This window comes from Lethenteron reissneri, chromosome 22 (genome assembly GCF_015708825.2).
Source record: "Lethenteron reissneri isolate LAM-NWPU_2019-01 chromosome 22, ASM1570882v1, whole genome shotgun sequence".
In the NCBI taxonomy this organism is placed as follows: Eukaryota; Metazoa; Chordata; class Hyperoartia; order Petromyzontiformes; family Petromyzontidae; genus Lethenteron; species Lethenteron reissneri.
The window spans coordinates 4,574,023-4,597,009 of NC_083800.1; the positions used below are offsets into that span (position 1 = coordinate 4,574,023).

General features: G+C 48.3%; 2 protein-coding genes across 5 annotated transcripts in view; one reads left to right on the top strand and one right to left on the bottom strand.

The window, feature by feature from the left end:
• The first annotated feature begins 2,939 nt into the window (after positions 1–2,939).
• Positions 2,940–22,987, top strand: part of LOC133345555 (conopressin/neurophysin-like) — a 559,395-nt gene continuing 539,347 nt past the window's right edge. Inside the window, exons 1-3 of one of the 2 annotated variants that reach the window (XR_009755453.1) lie at positions 2,940–3,075; positions 5,888–6,167; positions 10,451–11,572. Coding sequence is in view for 1 of the 2 variants with exons in the window: in XM_061556440.1 (XP_061412424.1) it covers positions 2,950–3,075; positions 5,888–6,167; positions 10,451–10,494 (450 nt within the window). In the remaining variant the exon portion in view is untranslated. Of the gene's footprint in view, positions 3,076–5,887; positions 6,168–10,450; positions 11,831–22,987 lie in introns of those variants that run through there. The other variant, XM_061556440.1, reaches the window with a different exon arrangement.
• LOC133345408 (progonadoliberin-2-like) lies at positions 12,362–19,677 on the bottom strand. Of its 3 annotated transcripts, none has more exons than XM_061556130.1 (4): positions 19,574–19,677; positions 17,729–17,893; positions 13,952–14,047; positions 12,362–12,653 (listed from the first exon to the last, which is right to left on the bottom strand). In XM_061556130.1, exons 2-4 carry the CDS (start codon positions 17,867–17,869, stop codon positions 12,609–12,611), a joined length of 282 nt encoding a protein of 93 aa, XP_061412114.1. In that variant the 5' UTR covers positions 17,870–17,893; positions 19,574–19,677; the 3' UTR covers positions 12,362–12,608. The 3 variants fall into 3 exon arrangements, with proteins under 3 accessions (XP_061412114.1, XP_061412115.1, XP_061412113.1); XM_061556131.1 differs by having other exon boundaries at positions 13,952–14,044; positions 19,592–19,676; XM_061556129.1 differs by having other exon boundaries at positions 19,592–19,676.

A 22,987-nucleotide genomic window follows, 5' to 3' on the forward strand; every position in this document is an offset into this window, starting at 1 on the left:
TGCTGTCTGTACCGTTCGGTTTTCCGAAGGTCAATTGAAAATGAAAGGAAACAAAGAATCCGCAGGTGTAAGAATGCTAATATGTCGTGCTCCTTGTACAAACTGTGTTGGCAGTGTTTGAATTGAGACGGTGAGTGTGGGACTCGGGCGCTAAGAATAAACGTGCCCGCGGGGATTTACATTACAATCAACGGGGCGAATGTTGGCGCCTTGTTAAAGCGCAACCCAAGGTCATGTTCGCCGAATAGCGAAACGGAAGGGTGCCGAGTTCCGTGTTAGCGTGAAGAAAGGTTCCTGTGTCTTGCGCGAGTTAAAATAGTGCGTGTGACTTGAGTTTAAGCACACGCTTTCACACCGATTCAAATAGATTGTGCCTTCTGGTATGGACAATTGAAAGAGAGGGGACATTTGCAAAAAAACATTAGGGTGATCCAGTTACAGATTCCCACTAAAATAATGGTAGCGATATACGGTGATCGGGTAAGACGTAAGGACTGTTAAGCATGCCATCCTGCACACAACACTTCGTCATTTCTTGAACATTTTGCTCTGGTTTTTTTCTCTCGTAACATTTGAGAACTAATTTTCACAGAATTTTTGTTAGTAATTTTCCTTTGCAGTGGGGCATTCCAAAAAAAAGTCTCATCCACGCATACTCCCGTCGTGTTATTAACGGCACAACACCGATCTTACAATCCAGAGGTCTTCCAATTTGCTTTCATGTTACCGCCACGTGAGTTGAAACAAAGGGACAGTTTTAAAAAATCACCCGCACCCGTTCACTCACTCGGCGGTATAATCGTCAGCGATTTTATACAGCGTCCATGCAAATTACATCTCGCAAAGCTGTGCAATCCGCGATGCATGGAGGTGCGCACGCATTGCGACGTTTTCAACCAATGGGTGCGTGCGAGGGGACAACACTGTAACCCATGCAGATGGAACAGATGGAGCATAGTCCCTATTTTTCCGTTTCGCCTTCTGGCAAGCCAGGGCGTCGTACCTCGCCGCTTACGGGAACTTGTGTATGTTGGACTTCTTTAGCAACCGTACGTTGCCGACCTTGCTAATCGGAGGTGCGGGGGAAGGACAACAACCTAAACACAAAAAGCAGTTCCACGTAAATGAGTTTTCAATCTAGATTTATAAGTGCAATACTCCAGTGACTTTCTAATATCGGAAGGAAGAGCGTTCCAGACGGCCAGAGAAGCGCGTTTGAAGCGCGCGATGCAGTGACCGTCTTTGTTCGATGGATAGCCGAAAGCCGCCGCTGCTGCTGCGAGGATGATCGGAGTTCACGCGATGATTTATACTCCTCGACTAAATCAGCAAGGTGTTGTGCTTCATTTGTGACAAGCACTTGGTGTGTCACGAGTGCGCGAGAATGAAGCTTCGCAACATTTGTGCGATCCATCAACCCTCGCCTACCACAGTGCTGGGTTCGAGGCGTGCGCCACTCCCGCCCGGTGTATAAATGTGTAATAAGAGCCTATGTCCGGCTCACGTGGTGATCGGCTCTGCCGGTCCTGCTTTACAGCCAATGGGGGGAGAGCCTGGGAGCATGGCCCTGGCGTGATCGAGGGGTGCCAGCTAGGGTGATTGGTTCTGCTGGTTTTGGCCTCAGCCAATGGGAAGACAAGTCAGGGGCGTGGTCCCCGGAAGTTGATGGGGAATCTAGAAGATTCGGCGCAGGCTACCAAGGATTGGCTAGCGCGTACCACGTGACCCAGGCATTAAATAAGGGGAGAGATGAACGACACGTGGTCAGACGAGTAACGAAGGAAGAGAGGGGCCACGTGCGAGCGGGGCTCCGAGTGCCACGTGGCGGTGTGTCTCTTGTGGTCTGTCTGCCCACTTCCCGTTGCCTGCCAGCAGCGGGGAGTACTTGTGAACTGGAATAAATAAAAGGACCGATTCCACAAGTCGTCTCGAAGAGTATTATTACAAATGGGTAAACCGCAGTTGCTCGGCAGGCCGCTATTGGTGGGGGTGAGGCGTGGGGATTCCCACCTCTTGCTGGACGTCTGGCCGATGTGGAGTAAGCCAAATACCCAGCCCCCCCCCCCCCCCCCCCCAGTTCACCAGCAGTGTCGTGAGCAGGACATTGCAGGGCTGCACCTTTAGTCTTCTGTGCACTGTCACATGCGTGCGTCTCCATATTACCACCACCTCTGTTTCTCTGCACCATTTCGTGACTCGACCATTACAGCTCTCCGCCATGGTCGCCATAAAGCCCCGGGTCTCCAAATTGCAGATTATTCAGAATGCCCCTGCAAAAATGTACCAACCGCACCCAAAAATTTGACCAAATCCCACCAATAATTCTATTCCCTCTGGTTCTCAATGCAATGCCGGATCAATTTCAAGAACTCAACTCTACATCATCATCCTCAAGATCCTCTGGAGACTCACCCCTGCCCAGTTCTCCCCTCTCATCTCACTCCAGTACGCTTCATGCACTCTTCGGCCTCTCATCGCACTGCTGTCCTCCCCGTATTGTTCACTCTACCGAAGCCCATAGTTAACCTCCGTTCAGTGGGAGGTCACTCACAACGGGCTAGAACTATCCTTCCCCAGTCATCCGTGCCGTCGGCCCCCCCCCCCCACCCCTTGCCACTATTCAAGTCCAGACTCAAATTGTATTGAATTGGACAAAAAAAAAACGCCGCGCCGGGTCGATGTGACGCACGGTGTCACCGTCTGTAATTGACCATCAAGGCCAGCTCCCACGCGGGAATGAGACTCGCTGCATTTGCGTCTCGTATTGGATTTAACAATGGAACTCGAGGCGGGGGTGGCTAAGGCGACGTGACAATGGAATATGATAATCCGACACAAACCAAACGGCACGGAATCACGGTGTGCGGTGCGGCGCGGTGTGTGTATATAAAGGGGACGGGACACTGCAGGGGTTTTGCAACAGAGATTCCTATTTTCACGCACGCGAGGATGTGTGCCAATAGCATGGCGCGCCTGCTCCTCTGCCTTTGCGTCTGTGTGTCACTCGCCGAGCCGTGCTTCATTCGGAACTGTCCCCGCGGAGGCAAGAGGGACGCGGGCACTCTTCGCTCGGTGGTGGGTAAATTCACATTTTAAGAAACGCGCACGCACACGCACACGCGCACACGCACACACACGCACACGCGCACACGCGCACACTCTTATCACTGGCATACTATGGGAGATGGAGCGATGAAATCGGCTCGCGTGAAAGTACACTTACTATAAGTGGATTATTACATCGCAGAATCGTGACACATGGTTGACGGCTTAGGAGAAGCCTTCATCCAGCAGTGGATTGACCATGGCCGATGATGATGTCGGTCGAGTGGAGCGGTAGCGCAGTGGTTTTTTTCCACTGCGCTGGGTTCGACTCGGCTCGAGTTCGGGTTCGACTGAGCTAGAGTTCGGCCACGGCTAGCATCGGCGACGAGTGTGATATCTGAACCGGTCCTGATAAATCTTTCTCCCCCTTCCTGAGCCTTCGTCAAGCAAAGCATATTGGCAAAGGGGCCGTGTGAATGACTCTTTGGTGAACACTCTCTCGTGTGCGGCCACGCGTGATTGAGTGCAAGCAAAAACAATCGTGCTTCGATGTTAATTTTGGAAGAGTGTGCTCACGTCAACAAATTCGCTCATCCAGTGAACTTTCAATACCGGGAAGTTCCAGTGCAGGCGATGTAATATACTTATTGTGAAAGGCAATCGGCCCAAATCGGTGTCCTCTTCCTGGGCTACGGTGATGACATAACCACCATCTAAACAAAACATCAATGGTGTATTGTGATAAGATGATTGCAGGCTAAGCATATGTGATGCTCGAACGCGTCCTGGAATGTTATATAGCGCACTGTAATACACGTGTCAAGGACGCCGACGATGATCCATTGTCAAGGAGATAATACGATTCAATACATTCCAGAGCACTGCTCGATCAAAGTATCCCCTCGGCCGTGTGTTGTTTGACCAGACGTCAGGGCACCGGTTAGTGACGATGTTGAGAAGGATGTTGCGGGGGACGAGGCAAGATCGGTTAAGATACCAGCCGCCACTGATGTTAGCCGTGGCAGGAATCGAACTTAAGTGGGCGAGGCGCTATCAAGCGGCGCACTCACCACTGCGCTGCTGCAGGAGTGACACATTGGAAGAATAAGTAACGCAGTTTGTCAATGTGTTCATCTCTCGTGACTATATAATTAGATAATTCCTCGTCACAGCCACCTGTTCGACACACTTAAGCTGTTGTGCTTACGCTTTGTTGTGCCCACCTGAAGAAGGACGCTTGTGTTGCGCCCGAAACGTCGTGATTTTATTTAATTTTATTTTAGTTGTTTTCATTTTATTTAATTTTTCTATTTTTTTTCCTATACGGGACTCTACCGAAAAACCCAAAGAGTATAAATCATTGCAGTCACGAAAACTTCAAATCTAGATTGTGTTCATTCACGTACACGATGATCATTTACAGTCCTGGGTTCCTCCGCTGCTGGATGAAGGCGTCTCCAGGCTATCTCGGTCACGTGGGTTGTTGTTTGGTTGTGCCGCACCACGTCGCTCAGTGTTGTTTGGTGACGACACTGACATGCATTGACTCAAAGATGTTATTCATTTCGGGTTGTTTTTGTACAACGATTACGCTTATTTACCCAGGAAAGCCTCACCGAGTTTCATAATCGTTTTAGGAGGGGCCCCGCAAGGTTTCACACTCGGTGAAGATGATTGCTGTGTGTATACCAATTGAGTAAAATTTCGGGTACATTATTTAGCAACGTTTAGGACTGTGATGTCGGCACACAATGGTCTATTCCTGCGAATGACTTCTGAGCATCTTTAAGGTCCGCTGTGAAGCAGACTGGGCGCATTTTGAAAGTTAATACATCCGCAGTATTAATCAGGGCGGCTGCTAGACTCGAACCGTGAACCTCTGCAACGAAACTATGCGACATTGAGAGACCTCGTTGGCAGTGGTGCGCAGGATGAAATATAAAAAAAAATCGTAAACAGAATCTGGACGTTTCGGGAACTGCCCCTTCTTCGGAGCAGAATACGATCACAGCAAGGGGTCGTTACCCGATTCGGCTGCAGTTGACGAATGCGTTGAGTTGTTGAAACATGTCCAAATAGTTGTTTTACATTACGGATTTGTTATGATAATAAACCATGCGTCATTCCAAGTGGTGAGCACAACTCCACAGGATTATCGGTACGTTGCTTTTCCTACCTGGGTAGTACGGTTTAAGTGCCATTGTTGAGTTTGTGTTTTTAAATCTGTATTTGTGGTATGCTACGGTGTTGTCTGCAGAGACGAGTGCGCCCTTCTTAGCTCAATGGGCTTTTCTCCGATTCGAACCTCCGATGCGCACGGTTGGCTACGTCCGGTGCGAAAGAAGTTCTACGCACATTACAAATATTCTTAGGTTTTTTTCGGTAAAGTCACGTAGGTAAAAATTTTAAATTAATAAAAGTAAAATTAAATAAAAATCACGACGTTTCGGAGGCAACACAAGCTTCCGTCTTCAGGTGGAACCGTCACAGCACGCTTGCTGTATCAAGTAAATGAGAGATTCCAAGAGATACTGTATATATACGGGGTAGTATTTCTTGGAATCTCTCATTTACTTGATACAGCAAGCGTGCTGTGACGGTTTCACCTGAAAACGGAAGCTTGCGTTGCCTCCGAAACGTCGTGATTTTTATTTTATTTTTATTTTATTTTACTTTTATTAATTTTAATTTTAAATTTTTACCTACGTGACTTTACCGAAAAACCCTAAGAATATGAATCCTTGCAGTCACGAAAGCTTCAAATCTAGCACATTACAAACACACACACTCGGGGAAACACACTCCTGATTGTGAATCTCTCCCATGGCGTCATCCATTGCAGACGAAGCTGTGCCCTCAGCCGCTCCCCGGTGTACGGCCGCTAGGAGGAGGCGCTGTGGCATGTACCGCGCGGGCTTCCCTGCTGCATCCATGCGCCCGGCTGCGGGGCTCCTCCTGCGGGGAGACGTCGAGTCTGGGACCGCGAGCTCGGCTGGGCAGGGTGGCTCCACTCCGCGGGGTCGGAGGCTGCGCGCTGCGTCACCCCGTGCCGCACCCGGGTCCTAACCCGTGCCTCGACAGGCACGGGGTGTATACCCCGAGCCTCTGCCGCAGTGTCCAAGGTTCGTCCGATGCCCGCTTCTTCATCTTTCGCGCCGCGCTAATCGCATGTGCTGGGGAAGGACAACTAATTAAAGACGCAAATAAAAAGCGGTTCTAAAGAGATGAATCTTGATTTGAAGATTTCGTGACTGCATGAATCCATACGCTTTGGTTCTTTCGGTAAAGTCGCATAGGTATAAACAAATAATAGATCACGAAGTTTCGATCGCAACAACAAGCGACCGTCTTCTAAATAAAACATTTAAAACAGCACAAACCAGCGATCTCGCGCGCACGAGCGGATTTTTTTGGTTATCGCTTCATCTCTGCGGCCCACGTGCTCTTCGGGCGTGTTCCACCCTCCTCCTTGAGCTACCGTTCCGTCGTGAGTCTCGACCACAGCCCATCGTCGCTTTCAGAGACGCGTCCCACCCAAACCAACCGATCTGCGCGTGTTTGTTTCTGACGTCGAAATGATGTCTTGAACGTTACGTGCGTTCTGTAAATGTTACGGGTGTTGAACTTCTTTCGCACCGTACGTAGCCAACCGTGCTAATCGGAGGTGCGGGGAAAGGCAACAAACTAAATGCAAAAAAGTAGTTCTAAAGATTGTAGTTTGCAATTTTACGTGTTTGACTTCCCTTGTATGCCGCGGACTAAAATGTTGTGGCCGGTCTATGAGGAGCGCATGCGTGCAAGTGTGTGGTCGTTCCAGATTGATGACAATTCACTTGCGAACTTTGCATTTTGCTTCAACCCGTTCCAACTCAAGTGTTTGTGCGTTGGTTTGGTGCGTCCTTCTGTAACGGAGGGGCGAACGATAACTCGAGTAAAGATGACCCGACATGAACGAAACTTTCGCACAGGGTTGTGTTGCTCTTCAGGACTCGGCCTACTGAAGACTTGGAGAAACGAACCAGAGCAACAACAACAAATACTATATTCTAATTTGCAAAGGAGTTTTACAGTCACGTCTTCTTATCGGCTTCCATACTGCATGCTAAATATGACTGCGTAGGCTTTCTCGGTTCAACTGCAGTGCTCTGTGATGCGTTTTCAGTTTGCATCTACCGTAAGTTGTTGTTCGGCATGATGTCCGAAGTTTATCTTCACGTGCTGGGAGCTTCCTTCTGCAGTCCCTGACGTTTCGCTCCGCGTGCAGTTCTGCCAAATAATTGATTGATTGACAGGAGCGCGTAGAGTTCCTGAAGAAGCTCCCGGCACGTGGGGGCAAAACGTCGGACACGACACGCGGTACAACCCGAAACACGCATCGGACAGATGCTCATGTTGGAAGGCTTTAACACCATCTGACTAATCTGAACAGGAGGTCGGCAGTCGGAATAACAATACGAGCCATTCTAGATTTGAAGCTTTCGTGACTGCAAGGATTCATACTCTTAGGTTTTTTTCGGTAAAGTCACGTAGGTACTGTAAAAGTAAATAATAAAAATAAAAATCATAGAAATAATAACAGTAAATCTAGCTGTGACGGTCCCGACCTGATGACAGAGACTTGTGTTGCCTCCGAAACGTCGTGATTTTTCATTTTATTTCTATTATTATTTCTATTGTTTTTATTGTTTATTTTTACCTACGTGACTTTACCGAAAAAACCTAAGAGTATGAATACGAGCCATATTTATAGAATTCGGTGTAACTAAAACAATATCAAGGTTTCAAGAGCCGCAGTGCACTGTGGTGATAACTCGCGTGTCACGAGGCAGTCCTGGAAGAGCCGCACGTGGCTCCGGAGCCACAGGTTGCCGAACCCTGCCCATGGTGAACTGGACTCCCATGGTAAACTGGACTTCCATGGTAAACTGGACTCCCATGGTGAACTAGACTTCCATGGTAAACTGGACTTCCATGGAGAACTGGACTTCCATTGTGAACTGGACTTCAATGGTCAACTGGACTTCCATGGTAAACTGGACTTCCATGGTAAGCTGGACTTCCATGGTAAGCTGGACTTCCATTGTGAACTTGACTTCCATGGTAAACTGGACTTCCATGGTAAGCTGGACTTCCATGGTAAGCTGGACTTCCATTGTGAATTGGACTTCCATGGTAAGCTGGAATTCCATTGTGAACTTGACTTCCATGGTAAACTGGACTTCCATGGTAAGCTGGACTTCCATGGTAAGCTGGACTTCCATTGTGAACTGGACTTCCATGGTAAGCTGGAATTCCATTGTGAACTGGACTTCCATTGTGAACTGGACTTCCATGGTAAGCTGGACTCCCATGGTGAACTAGACTTCCATGGTAAACTGGACTTCCATAGTAAACTGGACTTCCATGGAGAACTGGACTTCCATTGTGAACTGGACTTCCATGGTAAACTGGACTTCCATGGTAAACTGGACTCCCATGGTGAACTGGACTTCCATGGTAAACTGGACTCCCATGGTGAACTAGACTTCCATGGTAAACTGGACTTCCATGGTAAACTGGACTCTCATGGTGAACTAGACTTCCATGGTAAACTGGACTTCCATGGAGAACTGGACTTCCATTGTGAACTGGACTTCAATGGTCAACTGGACTTCCATGGTAAACTGGACTTCCATGGTAAGCTGGACTTCCATTGTGAACTTGACTTCCATGGTAAACTGGACTTCCATGGTAAGCTGGACTTCCATTGTGAACTTGACTTCCATGGTAAACTGGACTTCCATGGTAAGCTGGACTTCCATGGTAAGCTGGACTTCCATTGTGAACTGGACTTCCATGGTAAGCTGGAATTCCATCGTGAACTGGACTTCCATTGTGAACTGGACTTCCATGGTAAGCTGGACTCCCATGGTGAACTAGACTTCCATGGTAAACTGGACTTCCATGGTAAACTGGACTTCCATGGAGAACTGGACTTCCATTGTGAACTGGACTTCCATGGTAAACTGGACTTCCATGGTAAACTGGACTCCCATGGTGAACTGGACTTCCATGGTGAACTGGATTCCCATGGTGAACTGGACTCCCATGGTAAACTGGACTTCCATTGTGAACTGGTATTCCATTGTGAACTGGACTTCCATGGTCAACTGGACTTCCATGGTGAACTTGACTTCCATGGTAAACTGGACTTCCATGGTAAGCTGGACTTCCATTGTGAACTGGACTTCTATGGTAAGCTGGAATTCCATTGTGAACTGGACTTCCATTGTGAACTGGACTTCCATGGTAAGCTGGACTTCCATGGTAAGCTGGACTTCCATTGTGAATTGGACTTCCATGGTAAGCTGGACTTCCATTGTGAACTGGACTTCTATGGTAAGCTGGACTTCCATGGTGAACTTGACTTCCATGGTAAACTGGACTTCCATGGTCAACTTGACTTCCATGGTAAACTGGACTTCCATGGTCAACTGGACTCATATGGTAAACTTGACTTCCATGGTAAACTGGACTTCCATGGTAAGCTGGACTTCCATGGTAAGCTGGACTTCCATTGTGAACTGGACTTCCATGGTAAGCTGGAATTCCATTGTGAACTGGACTTCCATTGTGAACTGGACTTCCATGGTCAACTGGACTTCCATGGTCAAGTTGACTTCCATGGTAAACTGGACTTCCATGGTAAACTGGACTTCCATGGTGAACTGAACTTCCATGGTAAACTGGACTTCCATGGTAAGCTCGACTTCCATTGTGAACTGAACTTCCATGGTGAACTGGACTTTCATGGTAAGCTGGACTTCCATTGTAAACTGGATTTCCATGGTGAACTGGACTTCCATGGTCAACTGGACTTCCATGGTCAACTTGACTTCCATGGTCAACTTGACTTCCATGGTAAACTGGACTTCCATGGTCAACTGGACTTCCATGGTCAAGTTGACTTCCATGGTAAACTGGACTTCCATGGTAAGCTGGACTTCCATTGTGAACTGGACTTCCATGGTCAACTGGACTTCCATGGTCAACTGGACTTCCATGGTCAACTTGACTTCCATGGTAAACTGGACTTCCATGGTAAGCTGGACTTCCATTGTGAACTGGACTTCCATGGTCAACTGGACTTCCATGGTCAACTGGACTTCCATGGTAAACTGGACTTCCATGGTAAGCTGGACTTCCATTGTGAACTGGACTTCCATGGTCAACTGGACTTCCATGGTAAACTGGACTTCCAATGGGAAACACAAGACAAATAAGAATAAGAGCAATTTTTTTTTCGAATTTCAAGAGCCGCACCTGCAGTCCTTAAAGAGCAGCACGCGTTTCCCGCATTTTGCCTACCCCTGATCTCGACGTAAAGCGTTGATTTTCACTCGCCCCCAATAACCCTCTGTTGCAGACCGTCGATCACATGGATGCAGAGCCATCGGCGCTCGGCCCTAGCGGAGACGAGGAGACGCAAGCGACGAAACCGAGCAGACTGCAGACTCAATTCCTGAGCCACCTGTTGCAAAGGGCACGGCTGGCGCGAGCCACTGAGCACCATCGCATTCATCAGCCTCCTTACCTTTGCGAGCGCGCGGGCTAATCATGATGATTACGATGTTGATGATGATGATGATGCCAATTACTCCGTATGATTTTGTCCCACGAAGCCAGTGCTGCATTGGTCGATGGGACGTGTAACCCGATTCTGCACAACGTGCCGATTTACTTTGGTTTGTCACGGGCATTATATAATTTTCACGGCTGTACTGTTGTGAGGTCTTCGGTGTGTTTTCTGACATGATCCGGGAGATGTCCTGAGCACGTGGTGCGAAACTTCGGACATCATGCTGAGCAACGCGCAGTACAACTTGAAAACATCGGAGAGCCAAATGTGTGCGATGCTTTGCATCGTCTTTAATGTATTGTGGATATGTCTAACGATTTTTGTATTATTATAATTACTGCAAGTACTGTATTCGACTTTGGGAGAGCGGTGACGCAGTGGTTAGCGCTATGAACACAGCCTCCTGAGTTCAATACTCGTAGAGCAATGCGCTAATTACCGCCCCTCTCCCGCCCTTAGTCTGCTGCGACAATGTTGTAAATACATATTTCAACACGTAAGCCAAAGTTACACAAGCCTCTATTGCAGTGGTCTTCATTGCAAGGCCCGCGCGCCACTGCCAGTCCCTGGCGGCCTTTAGTGCGGCTCCCGACAATACACCAACGTGACAAAACCTCCCCATCATCGCTGTCAAATCCCAATGGTTTCAAATGTGTGGCGGGTGTCACGCTGATGATGTCTTATCGGCGACAGTGCCCCCCCCATGAACATTGGTGAAGTACACTGCCCTATTGGCAAATGGAAGAGCACGTCCCAATGGATTCTAGATTTGAAGCTTTCGTGACTGCAAGGATTCATATTCTTAGGTTTTTCGGTAAAGTCACGTAGGTAAAAAAAATAAAAATTAATAAAAGTAAAATAAAATAAAAATCACGACGTTTCGGAGGCAACACAAGCTTCCGTCTTCAGGTGGAACCGCCACAGCCCGACAGCGAAGTAAACTGCGGTGCAGAACATTCAACTTCACGTTCACGTGACATCATCGCTGTCACATTGGCTTACGTAGGAACGTTTTGCCGTTCGTTGCGTGCGCGTCGCGTATTGCAGTTTGCAGTTGCGTGCGTTTAAAGAGTTGATTTTACCAATAAAAAATAAATGCACTCGCGACGACCGCTTCCAACGAGGTTATTGGGAAAGAGGTCAGTCAGGGTCAGGTGGCTGAGCGGTGAGAGCGAGAAATCTCGCAAACGGAAGGATGGCGAGTTCAAACCTGGTTTGGGGGGGGGTTGACTCAGCCCATCATACTTCCGGGCTCGAGAAAATAGGTACCGCTTCGTGGGTAAGTCAACAGTGGTTGTCAGATGGATGTACACGCCCCCGTCACAGGAATGCGGTGCTGCCCCCACTGGCTCGGGGCTGTATGTATGTATGCTGGACTCATTTCGCACCGTGCGTAGCCGACCGTGCTAATCGGAGGTGCGGTGGAAGGATAACAAACTCCACACAACAATAAGTTCCAAAGAAATTAATTTTCAATCTCGATTTAAAGGTGCAGAGCTCAGCCCATCCAGTGATGGGGCTGCGTCAACCACCGCAGATGAGCACTGCTTTTAATACTCACTCAGGACTCTTTCATTTGTCTACACCAATAAAAACAAATGCACTCGGAGTCATCGCTTAGAACAACTTTATTCACGGACAACGCCTCGTTGTTACGCGTGGCCTGTTCGTGACCAATAATAACAAAGTGTACGCCACCTACACACAGCCACTCTGGGACACGCTACGATGTATGGTGCACATAAACGCACATGGCCACGGTCACGTTGACGATACGCTGAGCGGCGATGAAGAATTAAATAAACACAAAGGGTCTACGAGACGTCACAGACCACAGCGAGGGCATTTCATTGACTGGGTTCGCGTCACGTGGCGCTCTCGAGGAAACTTCTCGAATTGTCGGGAGCGTTGATTGTCTTCGTCTGCAGCTTGAGACGCGGGGCTTTTACTTCAGAACTTTCCTTTGATAATTCTTCTGCGAGAGGTAACTCTGAAAGCACACGGTTATGCAGCAGCATCGTGTCAAACGCGTCCATTAGAACGTTCCTCATTTCAATCATGCACAGTCCGATCATGCGCCCGGTGTATTGTTGCATCGCAGGATCGTCAGAGAATGCAATGGACTGGGGAAGCCTTCGTCCAGCAGTAGATCGGCAAAGGGCCGCAAACAGTAGAGCGGTGTGCTTTATACCTCGGATGGAGCGGTGGTACACTGGTTAGTGCGCTGCGCTATTAACCCAGTGCACCGAGTTCGATTCCCAGGCCACGGCTAACATCGGTGAGTGCCAAGTGATGGCATGCCTGGGGTCCTGCCCTCCACCACTTCTCTCTTGAAGTATGTAAAATTTATTTTTTAAACACACACACTTCATATCTATTTGGTGAATTGGCTGGAATGTATGTTTATTTACTTGCACCGAGATAACATCACCGCCGTGTCTGAGTGCGTGAGTGCTCGCGTTGAAGGCATGTCGACAAGGACGCGTGCCACACGGAGCGCTCTGCCGATCGCTGCGGCAAGTGTCTGAGCTCTTCTTCTGTGGCAGCAGTTGGCAATGGGTCGCTAGAGGGCCCTGATTCGACTCGGAATTGCGGAATTAATGCATAAGCTTAAGACTAGAGCGGCGACGATATGTCAATGAATTTACTCAAAATGATAATAGGCATGTTTTTTATGGTTCGATAAAATTATTATCGATTATTTCTGTTTGCTCGATTACTCGGAAGGCGGGAAACCCCCTACACGCCGCGCCCAGCGTGACGTGCCTGATAATGCCGATAATGTCGCCAAGTCCCGCCCATCACCTCCCGTCCAGCGGCACACGTGAGAACCCAGGCGACTTTTTCCCCTATTTTTCGCATTGTACAATTGTTGTTGTTCTCAGTTCGCTGTGTTCAAAGTGCAGTTCGATAACCACTGCGCCACCGCTCCCCCACAAACCCCACTCCCTTATAAGGGAAATGTGTTACTCTTACAATCACGCTATTTCAGTAATGTATGTATGTTGAACTTCGTTTGTACCTTACGTAGCCAACTGTGCTACATCGGAGGTGCAAATGTTTAACATTGTCAAAGGTATATATTTTCCCAGATAAAATAATGACATCATCAACAGCAGCAGCCTTCGTATATCTACTGCTGGTAATCAGTTTTTTGAGATTTTTTTTAGTTTAAATCAATGGGTTTAGAAAGTCACACGACTCTGATCTCGGCAGCCTCTTCACAGACACTCTTGCACACTTGCCTAGGCAGTAGGGCAGCTGCAGGGAAAGCACGCAGCTACTCACCATGATCTCCCTGACGAGCTCACTGCTCGGCACTCGAGCGAAGGCGCATTCGGGTCCGTCGCATTCGAACGCGCTGTCCGGTGCCTCAAGCTCCTGCTGAAATCACGTGGCACGCACACACAAAGGCGTCACATTCACACACGCGGACGTACCCGCCCGGTTCGATATCCCGCTGCGGAAAGTTGAATCGACGGCATCGTTTCCGAGTCGCCTAAATCCCACGGTATGAAGAAAGGGAGACCGGTGGCCGGAGACGAGGGGGCTTGGTCTGGAGGTGTGACGACAATTGCGATTGGTAGCTCGTAACGAGGTGACAGAGATGCGCGGAGGTAGAGGGGATGGGAGAGGGGACCGCGAGGGTTAGGAGGGGACCTCGGAGGAGTGAGCGGTGGATGAAGGAGGGGGCGCTGTGCGTGACGGCGGAGGAACAGGCGAACTGGAACCCTGGTGGGGAGAGAGCCTGCTCACACACGCATGGTGGCCACCCGTCAAAGCACTATCCAGGCTTCACGCTGCTTTGCTTGAGCCAGAGACGTGCACGTGTATTCCACGTGAGGCCAAACGAGGTCGTGGCCATCACAAGGCTGTGTGCAGAATGTCCGCAATAGGTGATGGCATCGTGACGCGCAATGCATGCTGGGGTTCCTGTTATTGTTCGCGAGTGACGACACCTTTTTGCCAACCTATTTGAAGGTGTCTCTGGTCCGCGCACATTTATTCCTGGATGTTTAAAAAAAAGTTGCCTCTGCAGCTCTTGAAATGGATTGAGTTTGTTTGTGGTTTGTTGCGCTGAAGCTGCGCTCCTGTTCGTGCCCACAACGTTGAGGGAGGACTGCTCAGCATCAAGTCTCTCGGGTTTCTGCTGTGTGAGCAACAGGTAATAGTGGCTGCTCACAAGGTAAAGTGAGCTCGAACTTAGAATTAAGCCGGTATGGCGGTGCCTTGATGTTCGGCTGCCAAAATATAAATTGCCGCGCGCGTATTTATATTTGTTCTTAAATTTGGAGCTTTCGTGACTGCAGGAATTACTCTTTGGATCTTTCGGTAAAGTCACGTGACTTTACCGAAAGAACCAAAGAGTTATTTATATTTGTGTTGGTTGCTGCTGGTTATCGCGGGGATGCGTGACGAAACCCAACAGCGGTGATGGAATCCTGTGAAGTAAGTAAGTAAGCAAAGCGTGCCGAGGTTGATGATGGTTGCCCAACGTGTTGCTGTTGAAGATTACTTTTGTGCGTGTTATTAAAACCCGCTCAAGCCCCTCGTCAAATTCGCGACATATAGTTGCGGCCACCCCCAACCACCCACCTGCAATGAATCTCTCCCATCTGCGAAAACGCGCACGCTTGCTCCCCCCGTACACATCACCCTCTCTGCTTTTTACACTCCTATCGTCTCCCTACCCACCCCGTCATCACCACCACGTGACGCGTTTGTGTTTGTGCGTGACGCGTGCAGCAGTGCCACGTGGCCGCAGCGCGTGCTGTTGTTTTTTAATCCTTTATATTAAGTTCACTTGCTTGCTTGCTTGCGTGCTTGCTTGCTTGCTTACGACCGTGCAAATCTTTCGGTCGTTTTTTAACCCACTTCCCGTGATCCAATCGAGCTGACATTTTGCACACAGACTCGTTGTGCGAGACAATGTTCGTGAAAATTTTTTTCCAAAATGTTACACTGTTTAGGGAAAACAAATTAAATATTTAATTACCTATTGCTTAATACTGGCAGACAATCATCTGACCCATAGGTGGCAGCCATCTCAAGCCAGAGGACGAGAGGACTCTAGCCGCCACGCATATAAAGGATTTATAGTGAAAAACTTTGCTTTTACGGGTTATACTTGTTTGTGTTTGTTATTTCGTTTGGTTATTTGTTGCTGGCGACTTCGTGTTTCGTATCGATGTCGGCTCCGGTGCTGTTGCTGCTGGCAGAAATAAAAGTGGCACGCGCTCATCTTGAGCCGTGCCACTCTCCTCTATGACCGTCCCGGGCACTGCTGTCCCGGTATTCCTTCTTCTTTTTCACGCTCATTTCCCCCCCTCCCCCCCACGTCTGCCATGTTTCACAACTGACTGCTAACTCTGCTTCCCGTAGTGTGCCACGGCTACCAATGTTGTATGTTAACTGAAACATGCACATGACATGCAATGTGTGTTTTTCCCACAATATTAGCGAGTGTTAGTTTCAGCTTACCGAAGCATACACATATATATCACGTTCAAATGCTGTTATTAATGTGAATTTAAATATGAAAGACAATCCACTGTCGCATGATTGTAGCCAAGCGATCTGCGTGTTCGAAGAGAGAGGCGAGATGACAATGAAATCAAAATGACCAGCCTGTGATTTGTGTGGATGTTGAACTTCTTTCGCGCACCTTAAATCGACAACCGTGCTAATCTGAGCTGCGGAACATATAATAAACCACTGCGGGTCTGCACTCCTTCGACGGAGGAGAAATGGCAAAACTACACGAAGTCTCTCTCCTGAAGCCCGCTCTCTCATTGCGGCTAACGGACCTCGAAATTGGTTGTCTCCTGAACAAATTGTCATCAAACGCAAGACGATCATAATGTTAATGTGAACGTTGATGTTCGCTTTGGTTTCGTGCCAAATGCCATGTGCGTCGAGAAATCGGATAAACATCCCACGAAAGGCACCTGGGAAATGAGTAATTAACGCTATGAATTCGGATGTTATTAGTTAAAACGCACATAGTCACACACATATATACCACTAGAATACACTTTTCTTCAAGTTATCACCATCGGTCATGGTCAATCCACTGCTGGATGAAGGCATCCCTCAAGCCATAGCCTCCTCTCACGATGGTGCGATGTAGTAATCTACCTGGCATCGATTTGATAACTCCATCTCCTCGGTGGCTGTTCTCTAGTTTATTTACTTTATACATTTAAAATTAACAAAATAACTTAGTGCAACTATTTTTTTTGCATTTACATTTCGAGTTTTTGAACGCTATCGCTTGTAACGTGAACTAGCGGGTGAGCGCGTTCGCCTCTTGTTGCAGAGGTTCACGGTTCCAGTCCAGCGGCCGCCCTGGTTAATACTGCGGTTGTAATAACCATAAGACTGTCCCTTTCACAATAGACATGAATGTTTCCCTGACGTCATTCGCAAGAACAGGCCATCGTGTGCCGGTGTCCTAGTCCAATTACCCGTGAATTACTCCATTTAAATATTGTATACATATAAAACAAATAAAACTGTGCCAAGACTCCTGCGTAAACAATCGTAATAAATAACTCGTAAGCTGGTCGTTGAACAATTTCGAGTATAATACACCGTGGTCTAGCGCAGGGGTCGTCAATCATAATAACAAGAAGAGACATTTGTTTCGAATTCGGTATAAAAATAAACCCTCTAATTCAAGAGCGCCCCCACTGCAATGAGAATACGAGACTGTGGTGGTCCTTGAAAAATCGCGCATCGAAGCTAATCCTTAAAGAGTTGCACGCCGCTCCAGAGCTGCAGGTTGGTAACCACCCCCCACACCCCCCTCCCCCCCTGGTCTCGCGTCTAACGAATCGTTTGGTGATGTTGCGTTGGCAGTGGCGCAGTGGCACAATGGCACGCGCGAAATGAACATCAACCACATCGTCGTCAATAGCACTGCCTCGATAGGCAACATGTAGCGTGTAACGGGCGACGTTTCGGGCAATTGCCCTTCTTCGTAGCACACATTCTCGTCCATCGGACGCAGAGGGGGGGGGGGGTGGCGGGAATGAGAGACAAAAGCGCTCGCGTGCGAGTGACCTCCAGCAGTGGTCTCATGGCCTCCAGGTCGCGTTTCCCTCCGGGTTTCCAGTCGTGGGACCAGTGCTGTGTGTGCGTCAGCGACACGAACAGCGCCGACGCCAGCAGCAGCAGAGCCAGACTTTGACCGCGCAGTGCCATCTCTACAGCAGCCGAGTGTGGCTTCTGTAAATTGTCAACACAAAGACAAAGAACAATCCCCCCCCCCCCCCCGGTAATTAGCCTTCACAGACTTTGTTGGGCAGATGAGCAAGTGCTGTGAGCGAGCGCGCGCCTACGAAGCCTCCGCCGGCACGACACACCAGGGGCGTGGGTGACCAGTACCACGCCCGGGGGCAGAACCATTGTGTCGCCAGTGGCCATGTCTACACAGCGCATGAGCTGCAGTGCTCGTTTTGAAGCCGAGTCGACCTAGAGGAAGGCCAGGACCGGTTCGGGCCCAGGACTGGGTGTTGGGCGCCGTGACCGGGGAATTGAACTCGGTGTTGTCGGTTTCCGAGCGTAAGTGAGATAACCGCCGTGCCACGCGATTGTCCACACGGGCACGAAGGCAAAGATCCCCCGTTTAGTCTCAACAGACTTGGGGCAAGTGATGTTCACGAGCACCTATGAAGGCCAATATCAGCACACGTGTGTATGTGTGTGTGTGTGCTTCAAGGCTGCGTTCGATTCCCGCTCACAGCCAACACCAGTGACTATTGTCTGAATCGGTCCTGGGCGTCCCCGAGGTCGACTCAGCCTCAAATGAGTACCTGGTGCGGTGGTGTAAACTTCGCAACTAGGGAGACAAAGGCGGCCGGGCGTGGTCCTGGCCACCCACCCCCTCCTGTACCGTGTCTGCCTACAACAGGTGCTCGCTACCAGCAACTCCCTCCAAAATTATGTTAAGGCTACACGGGGGATCTTTGTTTTTGTGTGTATTTGTGTCCACGCAAAAACGCACCAAATGCACAAACAAACGCAAGCAAACATTGTTTAAACGCGCACAACCTATACCATCACCTCTCGCCGCTGTTTATTTAAAGCTAAATGTACAGCACTTTGTCAATACACTGCTGGATTACGCTGGCGGGCGGGGGGAGGAGGGAGTTTGTTTGTCCATACTTCACCACTCTGGTCACTGCCACTATTGATGGTCGCCGTGGACAGGAATCGAATTCATCCGGCTTGCGCGAACCACTCTCTGCTCCACCCGCTGCAGTCGGCATTGCGCACGGCAAGTGCGTTAGACGACGCGACGACGCAGGAGGCGACCCGCGCTGCGCTCTCCAAGGTGACACCTGTGCATCTCACCTCGATGTACCAGCTGGGCGATCGACCTTCTCGCCCGAAAACTTTCCGACCTTGTGAGAAGCTAAGCAAGTTTGAGCCTGGGGAAGTGCTTGGATGGGTGACCACCATCCCATAGGCTGTGAGGCTAGCGCAGCACAATCTACTGTTCTGTACTTCTATGCTCCCGAAGTCTCTGTTTTCCACACGGCGTTGGGGAAGCCATCATCCAGCAGTGGATTGACACGAAAAAAGGACCGCACAGATTACACAACGCGTACAAAATTGTGGATGTGTCAGCCGTGGCGAAGGATCAAACGTACGTCTTCCAAGGTTGACAGTGCAAGTGAGCTAACCACTGTGCCACCGCTCCACCGTCTATAGACAGTATAGCCGCGTGCGCAATCTTCAAATGTGCACGTGCGTGCGTGTACATTTGACCTCGAGACACCAGCTATACATTTCGTGGCAAAGCGCACAATTTTGGACTGCCGTATTTTCATTACGAACGCGATTACGAATCCGCGTATGAAGGACGCGCAAGGTGAATAGGGCAACCGTGGGACCCCCGCGTACCTGAACGAAGGCGCTCACCTGCGATGATTCCAGACGGTCTGTTGAGAAAACAAAACCACCGCGTGAAGACGAGCTCGGAGAGGAATCTGTTTGTTTCGGGGAGTTGATGCGGAGCGTACGTGTGCGTGGGACCCGCTAACCTTTATATACCGGCTCTCCAAAAATGAGCCTTAATCAGACAAAATTCCCCAGGGCTCTCTTAGTGATTGATAATGAATGCGAATCGACACGTCCATTAGGGCACACTGATTGCACAGTCTGCGGACGAGAACGCGCGCTAAAGACGCAATGGGGGGGGGGGGGGTTGTTAGAAAGACTGTGACAGTGAGAGAGAGGGGAGGGTTGTTGGAAGGATATAATGAATGAGGCTAGGGAGAGGTTTAGAAGCGCGTGGATGCGAAGTTAAGGTATGCAAGAAGCCCACTGATCAGCCCCGATACAACGCTTTGAGTTGCGTCTTATTTCCATTTTCAACAGTTATGGTAGAATCGTCGGTACATTTTTAACTTGCCTGGTTGACTAAGACGAGACTTCTTTTTATTTTCGGAAGTGAAAGGGGCCTGCTAACGAAACAATTAAATGCGCTCACACTTAGCCCAAGATCTAACGCATTAGCGCATTAATTGAACGCATCCATTTTGCATATATTGTGACGTGACATTAGCGCCTGGGCAGATTCACATGTATTAGCCGAATTTGATTTTCCACCCGGGTCATTAATATCGCTCAACTAAAATTACTTTGCAAAATCAAGCTTTGAGGACTTACATGAGTAAGTCTACTTAAGGCGCAGTAAATAGGAAATGTAACAATTATAGTCATATTAATGGTTCGTGTTATCCGCGTTTCGAGTGCGCGCAAGACATATTTTACCGTCGTTAATTTAATCATGCAGATTGCGAATTCTGAATTATGTTGCAGACCTACGCCAATACTTTATATGCCTAAATATAAGTTCATTTAGGCTCTTATGCACGTATGTGAGAGGCAATTTGGAGCTTAGGTAATACTCGATTCATCATAATGCCTTGTAATGTGGGCCGAAGCCAAAACATTTTGACGGAGCGTGATGATGCACTCGGAGAGTGATGTTGACTCCCAGATAAATAATACATAACTACTTTTGCGCTGACACGCCTCGTAGATTGAATGTATGGATCCTGCCCGTAAGGTCACCCTACGGACCGCCACTTATTTAACAGGCGAAAGTGTGGAGATTCTCTCCCCCCCCTCCATCCTTCTCATGTGGCACGCGACTGCAATTACATCGGGAGGCGGAAAGGCAACTAAACACGTGGGTTAAGGAACATACTCAACATTTTTATTTTTACCAGGTCAGCACCACACAACTTTTTTTTACAGCTGTGGCCACAAATGATAGTTCAACGACGTGGCTTGCCGCAAATGTGGACATTTATAGCAGCCAGATACTCAGAATGCATGTTTCTGAATTTGGAGATGACAATACTGGAGGACCCGGACAAAAATCCACGCGACCACGGGCAGAGAGACATGCGAACTCCTAATACGCAGGCGTCAGGGTCGGGATCGAACCCACGCCCTCATAGTATACCAGGCGAGGTAGTTAACATTTTGCCATCAAAAATTGAGTGGAAGCCATATAATGGAACGTATTCGAGTGGGCGCCTACCGAGGAGATGGAGCAATGATATCGGTGCGAGCGTTGCAGGTGCGAGAATAATGATGGTTACACTGGTCAACACACTTTTTCTTGCATAAGGTATTCCAACGGTTTTAAGGTAATCTGATGTCTATCACATCAGGTTTTTGAGATATCAAATATTGCATTTTCAATAAAAACTGCAGAAGAAAAATATTAAATAAATGTGGATATCTACGTAAAATGATATTATAAACACACTATACTAAAAATACAGCACCATATTTTAACACTAAAGCAGTCACTGACTCGCAACAACTTGCATTCTGAAGTGACAGAGTTAATTTCGGGTAAAATCAATGAAAATGGGGTATGCCGATAGCATAAAAATGAGATGTGATAGAGCAAATCTGAGATCAGATTTGGAATCAGCACCCTGAAATTAGTCTAAAACAGCTGCAAAAGTCCAGGCCAGAAAAAAATGTTTTTTTTTTGTTGACCAGTGTTATTGCATCGCAAAGTCGTGGGAGGTAGCTGGCTGGGGGAGGCTGTCGTTCAGCAGTGCATTGACCATGACGAGGGATCGGCAACCTCTTTAAGCGCTGCTTCGTTACGTTATTTATTAAGGACCACTGTCTTATATTCACATTCACGTCGCGGCTCTTGAAAATTTGAGCATGGCTTATGATGATAATTTATCAGACCCAAGTTAAAACAGGTTGAATTTGCTTGAAAAAGATGCTGGTGTACGACAGGGCTGCCCACTTTCACCCAGTCTTTTCAACATCTACTCAGAGCAGATTTTTGATCGAACACTAGCAGATAAAAACATTGGTATTAAAGTCAATGGACAATACATCAACAACATCAGGTATGCCGACGACACTGCACTGCTGGCAGATTCAGAACAAGACCTACAACAAATCTTGGACGAGGTTGCCACAGAGAGTCAAATATGGGGCTTACGAATTAATAAAAAGAAAACAAAGGTTATGAAGGTCAGCCGAACTACAAGCGAAATAACAATCAAGCTGGGCAGCGAAAAATTGGAACAAGTACACCGATTTAAATACCTTGGTGTAATCATTGACGATCAGTTGAACCATGAAGTCGAAATCAAGAGCAGAATTGAACAAGCAAGGCAAGCATTTATTAAATGGAAAACACTCCTTGCAGACCGCAACTTGAGTACATCACTGAAACTGCGCACACTGAAATACTACATCTGGTCAATTTTGCTGTACGGAGTAGAGACGTGGACACTGACAACAACAGCAACAAAAAGGCTCGAAGCTTTCGAGATGTGGCTGTATCGAAGGATGCTGAAAATCCCATGGACAGCCAAAACCACCAATACACAAGTTCTGCAAGATATGGGCACTGACAGGCAACTGCTGAAGACCATCATTAGCAGGAAGTGTTACTACCTAGGCCACATTGCCCGAAACGACCACAAATACCAGCTATTAAAGCAAATCCTGGAAGGAAAAATCGAAGGGAAAAAACGACCAGGACGGCCAAAAACGACATGGCTCAGTAACATCAAAACATGGCTACAATTAACAACAGCACAAACTCTACACGCCGTGCTAGACCGGGACCAATATCATCGTGAAGTCGCACACGCCGTTAGGCAGCACTAAAGAAGAAGAAGGGTCCTTAAGGCGTGTCCGTTTATGGACTATATATATAATGTGTAGGTCTACTGGGCATCAACGAAACACAACTGTGCATAATCGCAGTTTGAGCACAGCTGTAGTAAATTCTTCCAACGTGGACACACATTCATGGCT

What these genes read in the sequence shown, in the direction of transcription:
- LOC133345408 (XM_061556130.1), bottom strand. Translation starts at nt 17,869, where the DNA reads ATGGCACTGCGCGGTCAAAGTCTGGCTCTGCTGCTGCTGGCGTCGGCG. An exon ending in CCATGAGACCACTGCTGGAG is followed by an intron (nt 14,048 to 17,728) that starts GTCACTCGCACG and finishes ACGTGATTTCAG; the next exon opens with CAGGAGCTTGAGGCACCGGA. An exon ending in AGCTCGTCAGGGAGATCATG is followed by an intron (nt 12,654 to 13,951) that starts GTGAGTAGCTGC and finishes GTGTGCTTTCAG; the next exon opens with AGTTACCTCTCGCAGAAGAA.